The sequence below is a fragment of the Apis florea genome, unplaced genomic scaffold, assembly GCF_048593485.1.
Source record: "Apis florea isolate Af1SG1 unplaced genomic scaffold, ASM4859348v1 contig_2411_pilon, whole genome shotgun sequence".
NCBI lineage: Eukaryota > Metazoa > Arthropoda > Insecta > Hymenoptera > Apidae > Apis > Apis florea.
Window position 1 is genome coordinate 119,690 of NW_028256580.1, and position 24,968 is coordinate 144,657.

The 24,968-nt window shown below is 46.1% G+C and overlaps 2 protein-coding genes across 18 annotated transcripts; one reads left to right on the top strand and one right to left on the bottom strand.

The window, feature by feature from the left end:
* Positions 1-931: 931 nt before the first annotated feature.
* HDAC4 (histone deacetylase 4) lies at positions 932-24,922 on the bottom strand. 17 transcript variants are annotated; one of them, XM_012485770.3, is made up of 18 exons: positions 24,357-24,913; positions 22,323-22,453; positions 10,086-10,142; positions 9,247-9,407; positions 9,061-9,165; positions 8,752-8,877; positions 8,375-8,457; positions 8,121-8,233; positions 7,306-7,443; positions 6,554-6,654; positions 6,305-6,445; positions 5,890-6,211; positions 5,096-5,572; positions 4,621-4,899; positions 4,052-4,398; positions 3,266-3,820; positions 3,018-3,157; positions 932-2,914 (listed from the first exon to the last, which is right to left on the bottom strand). In XM_012485770.3, the coding sequence occupies exons 2-18, from the start codon at positions 22,396-22,398 to the stop codon at positions 2,851-2,853; spliced, it is 3,285 nt and encodes a 1,094-aa protein (XP_012341224.1). In that variant the 5' UTR covers positions 22,399-22,453; positions 24,357-24,913; the 3' UTR covers positions 932-2,850. The 17 variants fall into 17 exon arrangements, with proteins under 17 accessions (XP_012341224.1, XP_031771955.1, XP_003693215.1 ...); XM_031916095.2 differs by having other exon boundaries at positions 5,893-6,211; positions 10,086-10,145; XM_003693167.4 differs by having other exon boundaries at positions 10,086-10,145.
* Positions 19,459-20,835, top strand: LOC100867346 (uncharacterized). The gene is made up of 3 exons (XM_086905271.1): positions 19,459-19,980; positions 20,114-20,392; positions 20,483-20,835. The coding sequence occupies exons 1-3, from the start codon at positions 19,582-19,584 to the stop codon at positions 20,804-20,806; spliced, it is 1,002 nt and encodes a 333-aa protein (XP_086761397.1). The 5' UTR covers positions 19,459-19,581; the 3' UTR covers positions 20,807-20,835.
* Positions 24,923-24,968: the final 46 nt, after the last annotated feature.

Sequence of the window (24,968 nt, forward strand, 5' to 3'; positions counted from 1 at the left end):
CAAGAAAGACAGAGATAGAGTAAAAATATTGAAATCAACGCCCTCTTCAGAGTGCCGCTAATGAAAAAAAAAAGGGATAGAAAATAGTGGGAGAAAGATAGAAATAGAAAAAGAATTAACCGCCAACACCATCTATCGAACGCCAAAAGTATCTATTCATACATAAAATCTATGATACAGTCTGTAGCGGAAGGAACAAAACGTCAACAAAAATATCCTATCTTGTGAAGATGTGAACGTACGTGTTACGAAAATATGTCTTCTGGCATATATAACGTGATATAAATTTACCCGTATTAGAACTTATCTTGCGCCTAAATAGATATTTTTGGCGTTAGATGATGCTGATGTATAATTCTTATTCTATCTCTATCTTTCTCTTCATATTTTCTATCCTTTTTTTGAACGTTTCATTTGAGGCACTCTAAAGATGGCGTTGATTTCAATATTTTCACTCTATCTCTGTTCTTGTTCCATCAATTCCACTTGTTTTTGGCGCATGATCACAGGCGAGATGTGAAAAGTCAATCTACAATACATTTTTATTCTTTTTTTTTTCCTTTAAAATCGTTAACAATATGTTTAAATCTTTGATATATTTTCAACGTGTCTATATCTTTTTTATGCTAGAGATAGAAAATAATGCGTCAAGAAATTAAGGAAATTAAATTAAGAGAATATAATTTAAAAAAATAAGAATATCTTCAAATACAAAGATCTTCGTGTAATTTTATATTTTATTTGTATGTATTTATTTGTGAAATACTTACCTTCCAAATTATGGTTATTTTTACGATTTTCTTAAAATTTTCAAATCACGAACACAAAAGTATGGATTATCTATCTAATCGTAGCTTTTTCTATCAACTTAAATAATCATAAACCGTTTCGCTATTACGAAAGTAAATGACACGCGTGTATTGTCGGTATGTATGCGTAACACAATGACTATAGTTTTTATTTAAAATTACTTTACGAGGTACATTTATATATACATAAAAAATGTATGACTAATACATTTAAGCTTACGCAATATGGACATATTCGGACACGTGCAATAATGTATTTGTAACACTTTTTTTCATTTTCATTCTTATATTCTTCGATTTTAATTTTTTTTATTTTGTTTACTTATTAGAATCGATTTTCGATGCAAATTATCAACGAGTTACATCTAACTTGTATCGATTTTTTTATGAACGATACCGGAATGTTGCAAGTTTCTGCTCGAAACAAATAAAATTCTCGTAAAACGTCAACAACTTCCAAACGATCGTCACGCGCGATCACGAAATCGGTAGTAACGAGTCGAATTCAGTCGAGTCGAGTCGAGTCGAGTCGAGTCGAATCGGAAAATTGATGAAGCGCGTGAACGATGAGATTGGCGGCGATTAAAATAAAAAGATGCGAAATGAACAAGGGAACGGACAAGATACGAATCGGCCTATATCGGTATATCTCTGTGTAATTAGAATTAAAACGGGGAAGGGGGTAAGTAACATATCGAATGAAAGAAATTTACGACACGAATCGACCGAAATGAACGTTCTGCGCACGATATCTTTGAAATTTTTAGTAAAAATATGGGACGTACACAACGAACACTTGAGATTCTTGCTGACACATAACATTCAATATACACATGAATTTCTTGTACTCGACGTGCACACACACGTTCTTTCGCGTTCCTCTCTCGCGCATACAAGAGACAAAGGTGTTTGAATCTTTGATCCGCGTGATCACAATCTTTGCCATGTTGTATCATATACCATACAATATATATTCGCGGAAATTATCGATCGATAGATTTGCTCGCATTTTTTCCGTAAAATCCTCGTAAAATGCACGGCATAAAAATAAATGCTCCTATTTCTCGATTACATATATTCTCTTTCTTAATTTTTTTCGCGCGCGCACGCACACACACACACACACACGTACATACATATATCTCTACACAGGCATACGAGGCGCGAGCGCACGTTGTCACGCTTTAGATCGAACTAAGTTACATACTCGTACGTACATTTGCACATCATTAACTAACTACAGTTTGTAAAATTTCTGCTTTTTACAAAATATCACAAAAATCACACCAGCCTTTGTTCGCGACAAAAAGACAATCGAACATCGTGCTATGCCGCTCGAAGAGAAATGACGAAGAACGAAACGTCGTCGTGGGATGGAAAACATCGAAACACTTCCTTTTTTTTTCTTTTTCTTTTTCTTTTTTTTTTTTCTACTACTTCTTCCTTATCGCGCACCTTATCCCTGCTTCCGCCGCCGTTTTCGCCCCCCGACCCCCCCCTCCCACCCTCGGTCACGATCACATCATTTCGTTTGCTTTATCGTTGCGATTCTCCATTTTCCATTCCGAATATTTATCGAATTTTTATCGAGAATTTTCCAGAAAGGCTGGTCCGTAACACGATAATTAATTAAAAGAAGAGAGAAGAATAGGCGTCGAGTCTGGATGGAAAAGGCGAGGCCGAACGGACGCGTATTATGATCACGCGTTCCTAGGAGAAGTTAGCAAAAGCGTAGAAAACACTTAAATCTACTGTCTTTTAGATTTTTAGTCGAGATTAATTTCGCGATTTCCACCATGATTTGCGCTCGATCGGATCTATACACAGGATGAACAAGGTGCGAAAGCGAAGCGCGGAAAAGGTGCATAAAGGCTCGTTTCGTCCCAATGACGCGGTGCTCGTCAAACTGATGATTGCTGAGCGGTTTCGGATCGATCAGTCGTCGTCACTCACGTTCTACGTAAGAAGCGGTTCGAACGTGAACGATAGCCTCGTGATCACATCGGTACACGATCGACGACACACAGTTTCGCGTTTTTCTTCATTTGGCGTCGTCCTGTTCCATCGGCTCCTCGGAAACTTCTCGGGAATGTTCTGGGGTAGTTCTGGAAAATTCGTTGCGAACCTGAATCTTTCTCGAATCTCGAAGGGACGGGAGGAGGGAAAAGATCGAATCGGACTTAATATAATAACTTGATATATACGTACGTTAAATTGGTAGGCTGCTGCATCGATAAAGAGGCCATCGCGGAGACCGTCTCGGTCTCGTCGCGTTCCTTTTGTCCGGCTTCGATCGCGCTCATCGAGACCGTGTGCGCGTTCAACTTGACGCAAGGCCAATGAGACATCTGCGTGAAACGAACAAAAAAAAAAAAAAAAAAAACGAGCGATCGAAAAAGAAAGGAGAAAACGGATTTCGAATACGGGTTCGAAAAATAGGAAGAAATTGAAAATACCTGCACGGCGATAGTCTTTTGCAGCGTGTCGACCGCGTTTTGACAAGGCGCCCTGGTCAATTCCTCCTCTCGAAGTTGGCTAGGTTCGTCCCCGAGGAGGGCTCGAACGCATTCCTGGGCGGAATCGCAGATCGCGGCCAAATCGTAACCGCCCTCCAGAGCGAGGACAACCTTACCGTTCGCCAATCCGAGCAATTGTTGCGTCATCTTTCCGAAACACGCAGGGCTCACTTTGTAACCTCCCAGGGGAGCGGGATGCCCGATTGCTGCATCGAATCCTGCCGAGACGAGCACGATGTTCGGGTCGAACGATTTCGCGATTGGCATCACGATGCTACGGAACGCGGCCAAGTATTCCGCGTCCCCCATAGGAGGATTCAGCCCACCGGACCAGGCCACGTTCACGTTGTAACCCAATCCTTCGCCAGCTCCGCACTCGGTCGGCCCACCAGTCCCTGGAAAGAAGTTACCTTCGTCGTGCCTGTGTATCGACAGGTAGAGCACTCGTGGATCGTCGTAGAACATTTGCTGCGTCCCGTTCCCATGATGAACGTCCTGAACAGAAAGCGAACTCGATATTGATCCTTTCTTCGACCTCGAGTGTACACACACATACACACACACACACGCACGCACACGCGCACGCATCGAGGGGCGTGACGATCGCAACAACAACCACCACGAACGCGAAGACGAGTATAAGTACAGTGTATGCTATTGTGTACTGTATGTACAGATACGTAACAGATACGTATGGTGGGGGGATGGGGAAAAATGGGCTCTTACCCAATCCAAGATCAAGATTTTCCGAATATCGAGCTTCTGTTGAAGCAATCGTGCAGCGATCGCGATCGAGTTGAAGAAGCAGAAGCCCATGGCTTGGTTGGTTTCGGCGTGATGTCCCGGCGGTCGTACCACGGCGAAACCGTTCTTAATGTCGCCCATTGCGGTTTTAAAGGCTAGGTCGACGACGCAGCCGACGGCCATTCTAGCAGCTGGCGCGGTATTCAGTTCGTTCCACGTGGTGTCGGAATCGACGCCTACTCCACCGCACGGCAGCCTTACGAAACTCTTGATGGGCAGTTGAGAGAGCTTCGATACGTCCAACTTTTGCCGATTCATCGGATTCGTTCCTGCGCGAAGCACATTTTACACACTTTGGCCGCGGTGGTGTCGCGCGAAATAATCGGGGATGAGGAGGACAAGAAGGAGAACAACAGGGGATGGGAAAGAGATAGTAGGTAGAGATGGGAAGAAGGTGAAGAGAGAGAAAAAAAGGAGGAAAAGAGGAGAGATATATATATGTGTGTATATATATATATGAAAACGTCTAACTAATTTGCAATAAAACTCACCAAAGAGTAGAGCATGAGCCTCGCTGTGACACGTTTGAATCTCTTCGAGGGTAGCTTTCCGCGAACGTATTCGATCGCAACGTTGCAACAACCCGGTTTCCGAGAGACGTGCCCACACGCTTTGCAACCTTCCTCCGTGCTCGGGATGACCTCGAACCGTTTCGCCGCAAACGCAAGCGTGCTTCAACATTAACGGGTCGTAGGCCAAACCGGTGGTAGGTCGATGGGACGAAGCACGAGCGAATAGATCGCCGGTGGATTGGTTTCCTCCCTGAGGACCTGCGTCCCGCACCAGGCAAAGAGAGAAAGAGAAAGAGAGAGAGAGAGAGAGAGAGAGAGAGAGAGAAAGAGAGAGAAAGAAAGAAAAAAAAAAGAGAAGGAGCAGCGTTATTGTCGTTGTTCGAAGAATTGCGAGATGAGGAGGGAAGAACAAATAGATGAGCGGGAAACGAACGGATAGAATCGAACCACTTACCCAAATGAACCAACGGACTGGACAGCGCTCTCGACAACGGCCTCGCGCTAGGTTGATTGCTCCTGCTTCCGCTCCCGCTACCGCCCCCGCTCCCGCCATAGGCCGTCGAAGATTCGTTCGAGATCTGCAACGTGTGTCTCATCATCAGATCTCTCTGCTGTTGGAGGAATTGTTCACGATCCCGTTGCTGTTTCGAGATCTCGCTCTCTTCCGGCATGTCTTTCTTCCCTCCTGTAAGATCTATCACCTCGGCGGACTCCTCGGTTTCCGGAGCCTCGTCCAATTGATTCGCCTGCCCCCGGGACCCGACTCGCGTCAACACCGTTTGACGTATCTGCTGTTTCAGATAATTGTGCGCCTGTTGCTGGTCGTGCAATTGTTTCTCTGCCAGGTACTCTTCGTAATGGGTCTGGGGCGCCATCATGCCACCTTGCAGCATCGGATGGCCCAACGGCAACGGCGCTGATTGAGTCCTGCCTGTGGGAATGCGCGGAAACGAGAAATGATCGTGGGAACTAAGCGTTCACGCGTTGATTCTGTTTTACGCAAAGGCGCGTCGCGATTCGCTCGCGGGGAATCGCTCGCTGCCAATGTAACGCTGTTCGCGCGTGCCAATTTCGCTATTCCAATTTCGCGCATGCGCGAAGCGATCGCGCCCAATTCGCCACGGAGGGAAAGAGAGAAGGAAGGAAGGAAGGAAGGAAGGAGGAAAGAAAGAAACGCGTGCGAAACGATGATGGCACGCACGCGCGTTGAAACAACGATCGGCTGGCAGGAAAGAAGAGAGAACATACTACCTAAAGGCCGGTGACCAGCCTTTTGCAGCCTCGCATGCGCTACTTGCGTGTCCGTAATGGGATTTGCCGTCGTGCTACCGTGATAGACCGCGGACGGTGGATGTTGCCGATTCGTTACCGATGGATGTTCCAAATTTTGCTGCATCTGCTTGTGAACGTAGCCACCGGTCGACGTTGCCTCTCCTCCCTCGATTACCGTCAACGATGGATAAAAAGGCAGGGTGCCGGGCAACATTTGTCCCGTGAGCGGCATTCCTAGCCGCGCGGTGAACGCTGCGCGTACCTCCGCCTCCGAGACCGTGGCCAATTTCGTACCGGTCTGCACGTGTACACCGTAGGAAAGGTGGAAAATCGTTGTCTTCTTTAGAAGTAGAGTTATCGACCGGTTATAGTTATCGATCGAGCGACTCACCGTGTTGGACCCGGATGGAACGTGAGGTCGTCCCAACGAAATATTGGGCATGGACGGTGAACTGAACAACGAAAGATCCGACAGGCTACCTTGTTGACTGCTGCTGGTCAACGGACCCCCGTAACCGGTGTTCTCCGTCTCCTACGAACGAAAGACAAGAAAGAGAAAGAAAGAAGGGGAAAAGAGATGATCGACAAGGATGAATTAAGGATGGATCGATTCTCTTCATCGTGAAAGTGGAACACTCACTTCTTGGATCGCCGCTGCGTTTCCACCCGCTGTGGGGCTCGCTTGAGAATTGTTCACGGTCGGTGGTGAATTAGGCCCGGACTCTGGATTACTACTAGAATCTGAAAAACGTTCGATCAGAGCGCGAGCGACGGATTGAGCGCCAACGATTTGTCCGCGACTCGTCTCGCGTGAGACGAGACTGTTGGAATTTTGGGAAAGCGTTGACGGGTTACCCACCTCTCCCCCCTCCCTCGTGTCACGAGGGAGGCCATGTATATGCTTGTCCCGAATTCCATTGCCGCGCGAAAGAAACGCATCGCGTGCATCGTTTCGCCTTTCGACCATAATTCGTATCGCGATCGAACGATCGATCATCCATCGTACAATTTCGTGGTAACTAATAATTGAGAGAGAAATTAAAAAAAAAAAAAAAAAAAAAGCAAATGAGACGAAACGAAAAGACGCGTTCGGCGATTTTCTCTCGCTTCTCATAAATGAAAATATATACATATATATGTATATATATGTATATATTTATTGTTAATCGGTAAACAAAAATCGATTTGTCGTCGAACATGCTGTTACTGGACACTGGCAGAAAAAGGCAAAAAAGTCAATATATAGATAGATTAATCGAAAGAAAAAAAAAAAACACGGGTGCAACGAATTCTTTTCTGCTACTAAATGCTCACGCAAGGAAGAGTCGATTATTAATTTCGACGATTATGACGAATGAATTTCGATTGAAAGCTTTCGATCGAAGGACGTACTTGCTAGCAATGATTTCCGCTTGAGGTGCGACAGCAGCCGATCCTTCCGCCGTGCCATCAGGGGTGAATTTCTCGACGCGGCCATGTTCCTCTCCACGCGTTGCTTTAGTCGCACCTTGAGCAGGTTCGGCTCCGAGGCTGGCCAATTTTAGCCAGGGTTAGTTGTTGGTCGTCGTTGTATCAGGCCGGGGGTAGTGTAAAAACAGTGTACGTGTGGGTTAAGTGAGTTAGCTGGATTTGGGATATTGGAACGTCGTATACACACACACACACACATACACATGTATATAATATGTACGTATGTAGGAAAGAGGGGGAGTTGGAAAAATAAGAATAATAGGAAAAGAACGAGGCGGTATGCGATATACGAGAGTGTCGACCAAACGAAATCTCGAATATTTTTTATTAATTTTTATCTCTATTAAATTTCCTGACAATGACGAACGAAACGTAATTACGAACGTAATCGACAAGCTCGCAATCGAAGAAGAAGAAGAAGAAGAAAAAAAAAACGACGAGTGTTGTGTTGTTGACGCGTGTCTGGTCGATCGGAAACACGTAGTTTTTCTTTGTGTTGTGGCGTGTCTGCAATTTTGTCCGTGTGTGTCGTCGACAGGCAAAATGGTCGGGGGGCGGGCGGGGGAGGATCGCAAAAAACCATGCTTTAGTTTAGGCATTCTACCATCGTACATAGGCACACATATATAAAGAGACTACCTTCCACCAAATATGCTCATCACTCGACATCACGGGAATTTATAGTAGAACGAATATGCGCGCGTATATATAACATACACATACATATACACACACACCTGTTTTCCGTAGAGGGAAATCGTCGGCGAATTTTTCCTGCAACATCTGCGGCATCCTGTACGGGTGCGAGGCGTTCGCCGCGCCCGCCGATTCCGCCGATTGCGGCTGCAACCTGATCGACAAATTTCTTTTTATTTCTTCCTCGATTCTCGGCTACAACATCGTTCGATAGAAATTCGTCTCCCTTTGTCGAGCAATGGGAAGAGGATGTACTCGAGAGAGAGAGAGAGAACAAATAGAACAAAAATCTCACCAGCTCCTGTATCCGGGTGTACCAGGCACGGCCCCGTTAGCAGCCGCGGCGGCCTCCCTTTGCTTCTTGTTCACGAGGAAGCTCTGAAAATGGCAAGGCATTTCTCTCTCAGCGAGGATCCATTACCCGGTCTCACCCTCTACTTCCTCGTACGAAGGATCGATCGAGGGGGGATGGAACTACTTTCGAAACTAGGTTTCGATCTACGAAATTTTCCTTCACGCTTTTGCCATTTTATCGCGGATCGCTTGACATTTCCAATCCCCTCGCCTCTCCCCTTCGGCGATGAAAGTTATCCGCGCGCGCGCGCACCACACAAGCGGGAACGGGATTATTCCGATACGAACTACGGGGTCTTCGACCCCCCACTCGTATACCTGAAGTCGTTGCTTCACCTCCGTCGAAGCGATCGCGCTGTGATCGTGTTTATCCTTCTTCCTCAACGCTTCGAGCCTCTCCTTCTCTCTCCTTTGCTCCTCCAGTTGTTTCTGCTGCTCCCAAAGCTAGGGCAAAACGAGAAGGAAACAAAGGAAAGAACGTACGTCAACGGGGGGCGGTGGTGGCGGTGGGGGCGGTGGGGGCGGGGGGCGGGGGGAGAGATACGATACGAAAATGTAAATGTAAGAAAGAACGGATTCCAATCGATTCGAAGGGACATGGGATATCTAGAGAAAGATTTCACTTACCTTCAACTGATGCATCTGTTGCTCGTGCAGCTCGGCCAGTTGTCGTTCTTGCGCTTGATATTGTTGCCGGAGAATTTGTTGTTGAAGCTGGTGATGCTGTTGCAGCTGAAAGAAAGGGGGGGAGGGGGGGAAAAAAAAAATTCGAACGATTCGAAAAAGATTGATCGATTTGATTTTTATCTTTACCTCGAGTATCTTCTGCTGCAACACGTGGCCATGAAGGGTGGATGGATCCCCGGAACCAGTGTGATAACCGCTCGATGTCAAGGTGGTCGTAGCAGCGCCAACTCCGCCGACCAAGTCTCTCGGTCTGGACATCGGGGAGCCTGGTGTGTCCCTGGCCATCTCTGTGCATCGATATACACGCATCAATCGATATGTGTGTGTGTGTGTGTGTGTGTGTATACGTAGAAGAAGAAGAAGAAGAAGAAGAAGAAGAAGAATCGATACGCATACGCGGATTATCGTTCTACGACTGTGAGTAGGAAAGACACGGTCGAAACGAGAATATTATAATAACGAGTGTAGTAATAATAATAATAATAGTAATAATAATAATAATAATGATGATGATGATGTGTACGTCGAAACGAAGGTGTATTCCGCGAGAACGAGTTGGGGGGGGGGGCAACGAGTTTAATGGTTGAACGGAGACGGATGGACGGTCAGCCGAGTCTCGATACCGCGGTTATTTTTAGAAGCGTCATGCGCGGCAAGTACCTTATCTTCTCTTTTTCTCGCGTTTAATCGAGTTTTAATCCACCGCCGATGGTCTGGTCGTCGGGCATGCTCGCACGAAGAACACACCGGCCGAAATATTCTTCTTCACCGGCGGAGGTCAACAAGGGAAGAGAGGGGCGAGCGGGAGAATCGGCGAGAAAACGGTCTCGACGACCGTTTTTCTCGTTTTAAATCGAAGGTGAGGCTCGTTGCTCGCGCGACTCTCGCTTCATTTCGAGGATTTTTTCGATCTCGATTCGAATACGCCTCCAGCGTACGAGTCGCGATCCTTCTCCGTTCCTTACCTTTCTGCGGTAGATGCGTAAACGCGGACGCGATCTCGACACTTCTGTAACCCACGTCTTCTGAAACAGAGAGAGAGAGAGAAAGAGAGAAAAAAAAAAGTTTGGTTGAGATAATAAAAGAGAGATAAACACCGAAGTTTTTTTACGCAAAGTTTTTCTCTATCGCTCGATCGGGGAAAGCTTGCTCGCTCGCTCGCTCGGCTCCTCGTACGAACGAGAAGGAGGAGGGGTTACGTGGCGCATGCGCGGAGCGGTACGCGGCCAGCCTCGATTCTCTCGATTTGAATGGGATCGATCGGGCGAAATCGGTTGGAATCGGTTGGGAACGGATGGGACGAGAGAAGAACGGGCCGAAGATGAGCGCGAGCGCGAACGGATCGAGGCTCGACGAGCGTCGAGTTAGCGGGCGAGCAGAGGTCACTGTACGCTGCGAGAATTCCTTCGAGTCAAGTCCAAGGTTAATCGTGGAGGAGGGCCGTTCCTCGACGGGTTTGCTTTTGCCGCTCTTGTTCACCTCTCTTTCCTTCGTTGCTCCTCTCTTGTCCTAACCGAGAGGTAACGATCGCGATTACAATTCGTTCAACCGGAAATACCGAATACCTCGTGCCTCGATTTATCCATATTCATCGATACTATTGCGGTTATGCCAAAACTCGTTCTATCCGTCCCGCTCGAAAAATCCGCCGAATTCCACTCTCTCTGATCGCGTGCGCGCTCTCTCGAGAAGGAATTCGATTCTCAGACGTTGAAATCGTAAAAAAAAAAAAAAAGAAAAAGAAAAAGAAAAAAAAGAGAAGGGACGTTTTCGATTTCAATTCGAGCGATCGATTAGCCGGGACGTTTATTACATAGCGAGGAATCGATACGAATCGGTCGTTTTTCACATCAAGGCGAAACGAGATATGAATGGAATCGAAACGAGTCGAGTCGAATCGAATCGGATTAAAAGAGAATCGCGATATCGACGCCTCGCCACAGCGTACCGTTATTATTAGCGACCGAATGTCGGTGTGTAGGTCAGCCGCGTAGTTGATGTAGAAAGAGAAAAAGGTGACCACGGTCGGTTCAGCGAAACCAGTGGTTCGTATTCTTACCGGTAAGTCTTCGTGTCTTGAAACGCGAATTCGTCCGTGTATCTTCCGTGTATATATATATGTATGCATGTATGCACGTATATACCTTTTCGATGGGAAAGTGACGACGCGATCAACCGTCATCCAATCCGCGAATCCGCGAGATAATGTATCGCGAGAGAGAATCTAAGGATCTAAGAGAGAACGCGTGGGAGAAAAGTCGGGAGCGGAAACTCGATTGCGTCGCGTCGGTTCACCGGAGGATAGTTGGTGCGAGCGAGACAGGAGGACGAGCAAACAGAGGCAAAGTAAGTTTTTACTCGTGTTCCTGGCCGGTGGCCGAGTAGCTAAGATTAGACGAACGTTCGCTATATATAGGATGACATTTATATACGCACCTACTAAACGCGACTGTACACGCGTCTCCTCCTAGTCCTCTTCCTCCCTACCCCATCACACCTATCCGCGCACACGTTACTTTCTTCTCCGTTTGTTCCTTCGTTCTTTTTTCAATCATCATTTTTCGTCCCGGAAAACGTATCAGAGATTCGGCAACGATCGGATTACGTGTATATTTTGCCACGTCGATTCGCGATCGATAAGGCGTTCTATGTATGATAGGGAAAAAAATCGAGTGCGAACGAAAAATCGTGCCGAAGAATAATTTAATTCGAGAAACAACTGACGTCAAGTAACGAGATCGCGCTGGTCCGACGTGTAGGCGTGTATACGTACACGACTACGTACTACGTATTTCCACGAGTTCAGAGTAACCAAGAGGAAGGAAGACCAATGACCTCATAATGGAGGTGATATCGGTATAACTCGAATCGGACTTGATCGCATTTAGGTCTAGACTAGACTCTTTCTCTCTCCTTTTCCCTCTCTACGCTTTTGATTTCCACCATTGACTTTTCACAAACTTCACAATGGATTTTAACGGATATTTTTTGGATATTCTTTTTCGTATATGTACGAATATATGTACGATATTATTCCTCCAACAAATGAAATGATTCCATGAACATTTTACAGGTTACGGAACGAAACGGCCGATCGAACCACGGTACTTGACCGTTCGCATTCTAAATTGAACTCGTGACTTGGTCTAAGTGGCGCGAATGATTCCAGTGACGTCAAGCTTGTTCACTTTCTGCTCTTTGTTGCGATGGATTAGCGAGTCAATTTCGAGAATATCGTATACACGACGAGAAAAATTCGTTGGATCGGAAACAGATCGTTCGATCTTTGCCACCTTTCACGTATCGAGAAGAGTTTTGAACGCTCAAAAACGTTTGCACGAGCAATGTGCGCGTGCGCTTACGTGTGTCGTCACCCGCGATATCCAGCAAATGTCAGTCTACCGTGGTAAAACGATGAATCGTGGCGTGCGCACGTGCGTGCGTGCGAACGCGTGACCCGGTGTTGGCGTCTCGCAAACACGAATGTGAATTCTCGTTGCCCATCCATATGACAAAGTTCGTTCCCCTTATTGCTTCCCCTGTCGTAAATGGTATTTAAAACCATTTGCGAAAACTAGTCCGACTGGTCTTTCACCGTACAGTCGCGGTTATATTGCGTACGTACGTACGTACGTACGCGTCAATATCTTCGTTTTCCCTTCTTTCTTCGTCGTTTATGTCATTTACCGGTTGACGGGAAAACAAGCATCGAGAGGAATGTAAAGTTTGCATGAAAGAAACGATAATATTATTTACGAAATTGAGAAACGTCCATGTTAAAACTTGAGAGAAACGAAATAGTAATCAGCGGTGTTGTTTTGCGTATTGGATGAGCATCGTAAATTAAAAAAATGAATGAGAGAACAAAGAAGAAATATTAACACGTCGACCGTTCGTATATATCTCGAAGTTACACAAACGACGCCAAGTACAACAGGTGTCCGGTTGATCCAAAATTGGCTTTTGAATCATGATACGAAATCGAGACGATGATTCGAATAAACGTGGACATTGTCGATCGAGAAAAATTGTCGAGTATAGATTAAATGGTATAAATAATAAAAATGGTAAAAATAATTCAAATTTTGAGACTGAGTCGAGTATCGACTGTTATGTTGAGTTATATTGGTTGCCATAAAAATAAGGTTAGAAAATGTGTTGTGTGTCGTCTCGTGATATATTATGATATATTACGATGTTCGTAGCCAATCGATCGATGAGGAATATTGAAAAACCAAAGAATAAAAGATTTCGATGAACAAAAAAGAATCAACGGTGAAATAAAGAGGAAGAGAAAGATGCGTGGCAAGTGTCGAATAGCGATAAGAAAGAGAGAGAAAAAAATGTGCGCGCGATTAAATGCGCAACGACGCGTTACTGGGATACATTCGCTTGTTTAAAACGAATTCCGTTCGTTCGTTCGTCGTTCGTCGTTCTCGAAGAACGTACAACACGTCGGTATATTTGTAAGTCTATCTGGGTGCTGACACCAACTGATAAGATTTAGAACGTGATTTAGTCACCAATGTGCATCACCGCGCACTATTATCACTTTGTACACCAACAAACACCATTCGATTCCAATGGTAACCGACGAATTTAATCGCGACGAATCAGTTAGAAAACATTATAAGCGGCAAGAATAATGGCTTACGTTTTATCGAAGACAAGCCATCGAGTCGAACGAACGAAGGAATCGGCACATCAACGATAAACAGTAGAATTCTGAACAACAACTTGCAAAATATAAAGGCAAAATTGCGAATTTGTTGGTACAGGCACGCGCGCGCGAAAACGTGACGGACAACGAGAAAGAACTGCGCGCGCGGTGCGCGCTACCGTTTCTTTCGCGATTCTCACGCATTCTCTGGGGGGGGGGGGTGTCGCGCGCGCACGATGACAGCGCCCTGCCTCGTGAGACTCGCGAATCTCGGTTATTTATAGAGACCCGGTATTGTTGCGTTCGAAGCACATTTGTACTTTTCGCCCGAGCGCGAGCCGGCTACGTAATTGTAAAACTGCTTCGCTACGTTCGCTGCCTCCTCACCGCCACCCACCAGTTTCTCTACTACCACTATAACAACAGCCGTCGCTTCTTCAACGCATCCTCCTATTCGCAACCGTTGCCCTTCTGCCGTCTTCCTGCTGCCTTTGCGCGTTGCTCCCTTCTCCGCTGCCACATCGATCGTCTTTCTTCGTCCTTTCCACGTTCCTTCGTTTTACCACGGACTATCACGTACCGTTAAAATTTGGACTCGTCTGCGTTGCTCGATTGTTTTCGTCACGTCGCATAGCGCCGTCTAGTACTAGATCCATTCTTCCCTTTGTCTCTTCGTCTTTTTTATCCCATTTTATCTTTCGTTCTTTTTTCGCTTGGAAAATCGCGTAAACGAATAAACGCGAATTTTTTTTTGCTCGACGCGTTTATCTTTATCGCAAATTTGATTTTCCTTTTTTATTTTCTCGTTCGATGTTCGATAAAAAAAAAAAAAACGGATTTCTCGCGTTTCTACGTTACGAATCGATATTATTCGTTACAAACTATTTTGAACAGGGAATAATTTATTCGTCAAGGGAAAGAAAAACGATAACAACAAATGCCGAGTTTTCAATTTTATATACGTACATCCACGATTAAAAATCGCGATTAAATATCGCTAATTAAAACGTATTCGGCGAATGCGTTTTATTTCCAGATTACACGGAACAATTTTTTTTTCTTCTTTTTTTAAAATGAGGCAATACAAGGAAAGAAAAGGCAATAAACAGAATGAAATGTTGAGGCGTCTAAAAATCAATGGCAGGTGGTTTCTCCAATGGACGATTGTTTTCAATCGATCAAACTGTTTTTCCGTTTAAATTCGATCGATGTCCACGTTTCTTCTCTCGTTATTACTGCGTCTTTCCCTTCCCCCTACCCCTCCCCATTATCTTTCAGTTTCTCACATTGTTCGTGATGCAGCTTCGACGATCCCCCTATCTTTCGGAAAACAAATCTATGAGAGAGAGAGAGAGAGAGAGAGAGAGAGAGAGAGAGAGAGAGAGAGAGAATTATCGGGAATCACGAGAAAGCTACCTTCCGAAAATAGGAGACAAGGTCACCCCTTCTTAAACCATTTCCTACATTCTCTTCCTCGCTCCGTCGCACCACCCTAAAACTCGAACGTATCGATCAGCCGAGCGGCGAATTCCGATAGCGATACACTCGTGGATGTAAGATATGTATATCCGGGAGAACATGTTTCGTGTTACAAATATTTTTTTCAATTTCGCTTTTCATCCGTTTTACATCGAGAATTTGTTTCACCTTGTAAAGAATATATCGTCAATGAACATTCATTCTGTCGTCCGTAATTATCGATCGATCGAGTTTCTGGAAGAGTGGAGGAAGGAGACGTCGAATGGAAGCGAGAGAGAGAGAGAGAGAAAGAGAGAGAGGAGGAGAGAGAAGGAAGGTAATAGCTAGGAGTGGCAATGTTTTGAATTTTTCTAAAAGATGGCGCGTGCTGGGTAGCGCCGCTCGTGACTCCAATCCATCCAGGGTCTCTCGTCACTTCCGACTATTTATAGACGGCCGCTCGATATGATGTACCGGTGTTATTTTTAGCGGCTTACCTAGCTACGGCCCTTTCACCCCTTCGAAATAGCACTCGGGGAGACTCGAACGATAACGGTATTCGTTACGCATCGAATCATCCGATATCGACGATTTCGTTTTTAATCCCTAAAATCCGTAAAAATCGTTCGATCTTTTTTCAACGTAAATAAATGTAACATACAACAGCTTACGTTATACACGTTAGCGTATCTCGCCTATGGATCTTGGAAAAATTCGAATCGCGATAACCGCCGTTCGTGATCTCATCACGTTCGGATACCAATTGCAATTCTCAATCCGAAAGATGTTTATTTGCACAGTCGATCACGTAACTTCGCGTTTAATTACGCGTTGGCGCGTATATATCGTAAAACATCTTCCACTTGAAAAAGCTAAATCGATACGAATATTCCGAAGGATTCGCGATTCCTTCTCGAACGATACTTTTACCCTTCTATTTCCCTTCGAAATTCTCGTGCAGGTATTGGCCAAGTTCCTACCTCCGAAGGTAATATTGTTCACGTGTCGAATTGTACGAGCGAGGAGAAAGAAAGAGACGGAGAAAATTCACTTCGTAGGTGGTCTCCTCGTCGGTAATACGCCGTATGGCGTGCTAGGATAAAAATAGTAACGGTCCCGTTCGAAAATACCAGCTGCTAAAAATACGAGGAAAAATAAACGTCTACACGTGCAAAAACATGCATTAATATTCGCTGTGCGCCCAATGTTCGTGTTTTCGTGTCGCTAGATGCGCCCAAGAGGATTCGGGAAAGAAGGAAAGAAGGACGGAAGGAAACGAATGGAAACAGCAAGAAGCGTGCAAATAGGAATGGGGGGGGGGGGATGGAAGGAGAAAAAAGTGGAACCACTTGACGATTATTAGGCCTCGTTCCACGAATCGTTGAAAAAAGAAAAACACAACATCGGGACGAAAGAAAAGACGTGGTTGGCGATCCACGAGACGAAAGCTCGATCTTATCGCGGTTTACGCGGCCGGTACGTATTTTCAAACTATCGTAAAACGCGTTGGCGCCATCCTGACAGGTCATAGCGATGCTCTTACTGACTCACCGAAAACAAAAGTAGCGACAACCATGATCGCGTTATCGCTGTTGTCGTCGAAATACGCCGTTCTCGTTCTCTTTTCTCGCAAAGATCGAAAGATTCGATTCGATCGAAAGAGACGAAGAGATTGCTACAAAAAAGAAAAAGAAGAAAAACATAGGTTTATCGATCGAGGGAAAGGAGGAGGGAGAAGGAAGGAAGGACAAAGACGGAAAACGAGACGAAATAACACGAAATTACACGCACCACGAGGTAGGCGTGTAGATGCACAAAATAAATGAGCGAGAAGCGAAGAGATTGGAAAAGGAGGGAAAAGGCAGGAGTAACGTATAAATAGATGTAGGATGACCTTTGCACGGATCAACGTTTACTTTTATACCACCGTTATTAAGCTAGGTTATTGGTTCTACCCCTCTCCCGATTCCTTCTTTTCGGATAGATGCCACCGTATCTGGGTTATGTTTACTACCCCCTCCCGATCTATCTACTCTCCGCGTATCTCGCACGAGGTTTACGCGTGCTCCAAGTTTGGCGCCTCCTACGCTAAGCGTTTCGTCGCCTGGAAAATAGATACTCGCACCCTTCGCAAGCGTGGAAATTTCGAAATTCGATTCGAGACGCAATACGAGGGCAAATTGCGGGCAAAGGTGAAATGGAAGGTGGGGGGAGAGAGGGGAGGAGAGAGAGAGAAAAAAAAGGTTAAACAAGGCTCGGTTAAGAATCAGCTATGGTAAGCTGAATCGTCTGTCGGAAGAAACGGTAACCTCCGTTCACGTAGCAACGAGCCGTTGCGATAAAAATAGAAATAGACATGGCGAATCGATCGCCGGTCGTTTCCGTCGGACTATCTCCCCCTCCCCCTCCCCTCCTCCCCCTCCCCCTCCCCCCTCCTCCCCCGACCGATGAAAAACGTCCTCTTTTTTTCTCCTTTCTTCCTTCCTTTCTTTCTTTCTTTCTTTCTTTCTTCTTCTACTTTTTTTTTTTCTTTCTTTTGCCACAAATTTCGACTCGATCAGTCAGTGGAGCACACGTCGGGGAGCGGGAACGTGGCAGCAACGTAAGATGCAGGTTATCAGGAGGGTAGGCGAGGGAAAATAAAGACGCGATGCGAGGATTGGCGAAGGCGAGTCTGGGAAAATCGATAGAGGGCGTTGGTGGGGAGGAGGGATGGAACGGAGAGGGAAACGATTGAAAATTGGCGTAGCCGAGTGTACCGAGGAGCGACCACCGCCACCGCCACCGCCACCACCACCACCCACACCTCCGGAATGGAGAGCGTTACGACGCGACGGAATTAGCACAGGCACAATAAGCGATCCCGCCTTCGCTCGGAAAAATAGATTTGGCAAACTACCAAAGCTCGGCTTTGAATAGATCCGAAATATATGGATCATCGTGGTCTTTTGCGTTCCTCCTCGAGCCGAAGGAGGCGACCCGAGTGAAAGCGACCTTTCCCCTGCACCTCCCCTTGCGCTATCGTTTACGAGCGACTTTTGGGAATTTTCCTTGGGAAATTTCATCGTGACACGATTCTTAATCCTCTCCTCCCCCCCTCGACTTTGCAAATCTCGGCGAAGCAACTCTCGTTATCAACCCGTCCCCGTTGAAAAATATCGTTGGTATAGAAGACGGAAGGCAAAAATAAATGGGGAAGCCGATGAAAATAAACCTGGGGCGGAGAGAGAGAGAGAGAGAGACGCGTGTTTCTCGTGTTTCGTGCTTCGCCACGTTCGCGAATTTCGAACTCGGTGGAGCAGGGAGTTTCGATCGAACGCGATCGATTTCGACCTCGTTCCAGCGCGGGGAGATCGAGAGGAAACGTTGACCGGCTTATTTCGACCTCGTCGGGGTGAAAAAAAAAAAAGCGAGACACGCACTCGACGTGTGTTTGAACAGAGCGCTGTCGATCGATCGATCGATCGTTCGAGGCGGGCGTCAAATTGAACGGGCGCGCGCGAAAAAACAAAGCCGATCGATCGATAAAACGGCGATGTGGTGGTGGCGGCCGATATAAATAGCGCGTTCGATACGCTCGCCCGATAACGGAAATCGCGTTGCCGCTATTTCGGCATCTATCGATCTCTCGGTGTCGCATCGGATCGATGCACGTTGGTGCGTGTATTATTAGACACGATTATCCCCCCCCCCCTCGCCCTCCCTTCCTTTCCTTTATCGATACCGCGCGAAGTACGAAATTGAATGGGGAGGGAGGAGAGGTTTGGTTTCGAATCGAGAGGAAAGAGAGAGAGAGAGAGAGAGAGAGAAAGGACGATTCCGTTGGACGACGACAATTTCCGTGTACACGAGACAGGGTGTACGCAGATCCGATTCGATACGATACGTAAGCTCGCCGATATGCGCGCATGCATAATGCCAAGCATAACCGAGTAGTTTATTTATAACGTCGCGGAAATACACTCGATGCCTTTATTGTAAAAGGTTGTGTAACGCCGTTTGCGGCGTTACGTAACCGCGAGAGAAGCTGCTGCTGCTGCTGCTGCTGCTGCTACTACTACGTTCGGGAAAGAAGGAAGAAGGGAGAAGAAAAAAAAAAAAAAAAGAAGCGACAACAATCGCGTATCATCACGTTGGATGGTCGTTGGAGGGGGGAGGGGGAGGGCGGGCGGGTCTCGTGGCGTTTCGTCCTGTGCGATTGGTTGGCATTCGAAGCGAACGATTTACAACGCGATTTACATGAACGCGCGATTTTTGACATGAATCGAGACCGAGATACGTGAAGCGAGTCGTTATTCGACTGTCGATCGTATCCGATCGTCTATTCGAGGAAGAAATCAACGATGGCGATAATCGGTAGAATTAACCGGGTTCTGTGCGCAAAGTTTCGCGATAGATATAGCGGGGTGAGCCGATCGCACGTTCGTCCCGACAGGAAAGGAACGAAACGATTATTCGGATTAATGGCGGGAGCGATCGGAAGCTGTTGCGGGGCGATTCTTTATTTTCTCAATGAATCGACGTCCGTGAATGCGCTCGATTTGGAAATTCAGATACCGAGTTATCCTTGGTCGTTCAACGGTGTATTTAAAGCGTTCGATCACGCGGCACTGAGAAGAGGATGGCAGGTTTATCGAACCGTGTGTCGCACGTGTCACAGTCTGCAATACATTCGTTTTCTCGATTTGATCAACGTAACGCATACCTTGGAAGAGGTTAAACAGATTGCTTCCGAGTTTGAGGTTTCTGTTTCGAACACGTTTTAGAATTATACATAAATAAATAAATAAATAAAAAGAGAAGTGGAGAGACGGAGGATGGACGGGATACGTGACGATCCAGATAATGGAACGATTTCGATTTCCTTTCGATTAGGTGGAGGATGGTCCCGACGAAGAAGGGAATTATTTCATGAGACCGGCAAAATTGTCCGATTACATTCCGTCTCCGTATGCGAACGAGGAAGCGGCGAAAGCGGCCAACTTTGGCGCTTATCCACCGGATTTGACTTACATGATTTTAGCGCAGAGGGATGGAGTGGATTACGTGTTTTCCCTGTTAACGGGATGGATGGAACCGCCGGCAGGGCTAGAGAGCGAGGAGAATCAATACTTTAACGCGTATTTTCCCGGTGGACGTACCACGATGCCGCAAGTATGAAAATACGATTCGTTCTCGCATTCGACGATTCCTTCGTTTTTTTTTTTTTTTTCTTCCTACGATCCCTTTCCAATTTTCCCCTAGATGTTGTTGGAGGGAGCGGTCGACTACGACGACGACACGCCGGCAACCGCATCGCAAATGGCCAAGGACGTGGTAGAATTTCTAATGTGGACGGCATCCTCGGAACACGACACGCGAAAGATCATGACGTTGAAGTGCATAGGAATCTTTTTGATTCTAACGGTGAGCACTTTCTACATGTACAGACGAACTTGGTCCCACATAAGAAGCCGTCGCATTGCTTACGTGCCGAATTCCATAACCCGGGAACCACACTTCCCCGCTTCTGTATCTTCGGCCGCCAACCGAGCGAACAAGAAAAGCGGAATATTTCCGATTCGATAGATAATCGGCGAAACGCATCGGTCGCAATTTTTACTCTGACAGAAAAACCTCGGCGAGAAGGTTCGATGCTCGAAAACGGGAGCATTATGGATAATTACGAATAGAATCGAGGAGGAAGATATTCGTTTGAATCGAGAGATAGAGAGAGAGAGGGGGGGGAGAGAGAGAGAGGGGGGAGGGAGGGGAGAGAGATCGAATTGAATCGATTCAATTCGATTCGATTCGATTGGGTTGGGTTGGTAGCGCGGGCGCAACATGTGCCACCGATAATCGTTTCGCAACGAGCGGCCTTGACGATGCCCGTATGCTCGATCGGGCCGTCTAAAAATAGAAAGCTCGAGAAACCGTGCAACAAACGTTATGCCGTCTCTCTCTCTCTCTCTTTCTCTATCTATCTTTTTCTATCTCTCTCTCTTCCCTTCCCTCCCTTTCGTATTCTCTCTCACTCTCTCTCTCTCTCTCCCTCAAACACACACTCTTCTCTCTCTCTCTCTCTCTTTCACACGGTTCGCGATCAGTCGTAGGTTTCGCCGTTCAAAACGGGAAATAACTCTACTGATTGATCGTGGATCACGGATTACGTATGACGGATAAGAACGGTCGGTGATCTATGATCTATTTCGGATCGAAAGATCCCCGCTGCGTTTCGAGATTTATTTTTGCTTCTTCCTTCCCTCTGACCACGCCATTTATATCGTTGCATTTTTTTTTTTTTTAATCCACGCGCATCGCCATTAAGAAAATTAGCTCACGCCAATTAAAATAAAACCGATCCCTTTGAAATTCTAATTTTCCGTTTCGCCCTCCTTTCCTCCCTCCCCCCCCCTCCGCCCCCCTCCTCTTCTAATCGCGTTGCGTCTCTCCGTGTCGTTTCGTCTGGTCCGGTCTAATCGCGTCACATCGTGTCGCATCGATGATCTATGCGCCCGTACGACTCGTCTCGACGCTCAATGGCAACAAGTGCGATCGCGGAAGAGAAGGGGTGGCACGAATCGAAAATATATACGAAACGATGAATGAACCTCCGCGTTGACGTTGAGAGCGCGCCAGCGATTTCGCGATCAACCGTGAGAAGCGAACCGCGGCCGTGATCGACCGACCATCGTTCCAAATACAATTTCTATATATTTCGCGATCTCGTTCCACGATTGTGTCGCGACCGATTCCCAATATCGAGAAAGATTTTTAACCGCGTCATTTAGACGCGGTCTTTGCCATGGTCAGGTAGTTTACTACCTACAGCTATCGTTACCGTGCTTGTGCGTCCACTGTTCGTGACAATTATTGTTCGCGAATACGCGTCACGGTGACTTTGCGAACCGTTGATTCCCACGCGGTTAGAATAGCGTCAACCGCAAGCGTTGACGATGACCTCGACGACGGTCCGCTTCCTTCGCGTGTAAATCGCGATTCGCGAATTACGATACGTCATCCGAAATTTATTGATCGTTATTCTCCGTGTCACTCCGAACGTAAAGTATAAAAGCGGAGGAGATCTTAAACGATTAAAACTTACCTTTCGTCGCGATGGCGCTTGCTCGCGCTTGCTCGCTGGACATTCTGTTTCCTCCAACATTCACCGAACCCTGCATTTACCGTCAACGCTGCAACGTTGTAACTTTCTTCTCTTTTGGTCGCATGCGTTTCCTGTAACGCGAACAAGCAATATTTTTCTACAACTGCGACACAATTTGCGACGGTGTACGCGAGCGCGAAATCAGAAATCTTAAACGCGAAAAAATTGATGCGTTGACACGTGACGACACGATTGAGTTGATCCTTTGCGATTTCTTTTCCACTCTAATCGATCCTTATCAATGGAAAATTTCAATATATTTCTTTTTTACGTGTAACGCGTCACTTGCTGCGCGTACAATTTCATTTGTTTCGACGCGAGTTCGGGGATACGATCGATCGTGGAAGAGAATCCTTTCCTTTCGTCCGTATATACGAATCGATCTTTCGAACGGCTCAACATCGCGCTCAACACGTGCTCGATTTCCATCGTGTCGAATCATGTATTTGTACCCGCGATCGATATCATCATCGTTGCGATACTTTCGCCTCGCTCGAAATCAATCACTAGCCGAGAAATTTTTCCATTCGTCGGACAAACGATAAAAAAAATATAGAAAAATATCTCCGCATAATTGATGACCCGATTTGTTTGAGAAACGAACGATTGTTAAATAAATAGCGAATGACGAAACGTATAAAGCACACATTGATCGAGTCGTACTCGCGAATGCGCGTGCCCTCGCGCGCACGCACATGATGATTACACACACCAAATCAAATTCGATACAAATTGGATTTCGATCAGAAACCGAAAGGAAACTTTCGATTAGGGGAAAAAATATAGGAACATTTTTTTTCTCTCTCTGGGAATCTCCACAAATATCACATAGAATGGAAACATCGTTCATTTTACGAATCCGCCTGATGAAGTCATTTACGTGAAAATAAACGATAAAAAATCGGCGTGCGTTTTTAAGTTTCAAAAGGGATGAAATTTTCAAAGAAAATGAGAAAATAAAGAAACCGTATGTTATTTAGATTTAAAAATCAAACTCTGTTTAGGAACGGCATGCTCGATGTTCAATCGCGATTACGATGAGAGTCGTATTGGTGGTGGTGTTGGTATTTGTAGCTCGTGAACAAGTCCGTGTCAGTGTCCGTGACGGTGCTGATGATGACGATGATGGTGGTGGAGGTGGACGCGGCGGCATTGGTGCTGGTGGTTGTGATGGTGGCGATGGTGGTGGTGGTGGTAATGAGTAGTGGTGGTACTACACTGGTAGCTGTGGTGATGATGGTGGCTGTGGTGACTAAAGAGTGGCGGTAGCGGTAGTGGTAGCGGTAACAGATCGAAAGTCACAAAAACAATCACTCGCTTCCATCGTTAGAATCGCGTTCCATTTCCCAAAATGGAATATTCAATTTTAAGATGCACTCAATCGACTGACCGAGATCGAAGAAATACGCTTGAAAAACTGTTCTCGCGTATAAAAATCCATTTCAATTTGTAAACTATATATACACATATATATATATATATATACACACATTTTAATCGTCGACACGTGGCAAAAATGCGACGCGTAGATTCGTGGAGAATGTTGTACGAGTTGCATGTATATGACAACGTAAGGAAGAAAAAGAAGGAAGTAAATGTATGTTTTTGTGTGTGCAGTAAACGCACGCGCGCTCGCTCGCATTCGTGCATGCGTGCGCGTGTGTGACATGAAGGCAAGAACAGAATAGATAGAAAAGAATGGTGTTGAGGGAGAAATAAAGAATGAGTGTATGTATGTGTGGGTATGAGAAAGAAAGATAGAGAGAGAGAGAGAGAGAGAGCGAGAGAGAGAGAACGAGAAAGAAAAGAGAGAGAGAGAGAGAAATATAAAGATGGAAGAAAGTTAGAGGAAGGAAATAGAGATAACGGAAAGAGAGGGAAAGAGAAAAGAAGCAATACGCAATGGACGAGTAGCGAACGGGAGAACTAGCAATGGTCGGTACCGCGTAAATTCACCAACACCAAGAGACTTACTGGTAACGCTGCCACACCTTTGCGTAGCGCGAACGTAACCGACGTCTTGCAATGGTATTCGGTGTAATTTCTCTTTTACCACAAACACTCGGAAAACAACGAACGCGTAGAAGACAGTTGATCGCTCGCGAGACACTCGCGATACGCCTTACACAGAGCGTATATGCATGGCATGTACACATACGAGAAACATAAAAACAATGCGATCGCCCTGCTACCTCGACGTGGTTTGTTCAACTATAACGGCTCGCCCGATTATTGCCAGATGCACTTCGTTACCTTGGTAGCACGCATGCGTTTCGAGACAACACACGAGGAACGCGTAAATTGGATTCTGCGGAACGATGCCTAGCTTTTACATCGAACCTGTGTATCCACAGCAACACCATTCGTCGCGAGCAAACTATCGATAAAAGTTTCCACGATTAATACCCCTCAACTTTTCATCGTTATCCACGATTTCACGATTTCGTATAGCTACGCGAGTTAATTGTACAAGCTACCTCTAACCTACAATTTAGCGGACCGTTGCAGGCTTGCCAACTACCACTGCGACTGCTGTATCTTACTTAGACGACCTCGAACGACAAGGATTACACGATGACGTTGCAG

Bases quoted from the DNA above. Each gene is read 5' to 3' on its own strand.
- HDAC4 (XM_003693167.4), bottom strand. From the start codon at position 22,398: ATGCAGGGTTCGGTGAATGTTGGAGGAAACAGAATGTCCAGCGAGCAA. The intron at 6,212-6,304 runs GTGAGTCGCTCG...GTACACGTGCAG, and splicing joins TTCCATCCGGGTCCAACACG to ACCGGTACGAAATTGGCCAC. The intron at 2,915-3,017 runs GTACGTATATAT...CGAATTTTCCAG, and splicing joins CAGCAGCCTACCAATTTAAC to AACTACCCCAGAACATTCCC.
- LOC100867346 (XM_086905271.1), top strand. From the start codon at position 19,582: ATGGCGATAATCGGTAGAATTAACCGGGTTCTGTGCGCAAAGTTTCGC. The intron at 19,981-20,113 runs GTTTCTGTTTCG...CCTTTCGATTAG, and splicing joins AGATTGCTTCCGAGTTTGAG to GTGGAGGATGGTCCCGACGA. The intron at 20,393-20,482 runs GTATGAAAATAC...ATTTTCCCCTAG, and splicing joins GACGTACCACGATGCCGCAA to ATGTTGTTGGAGGGAGCGGT.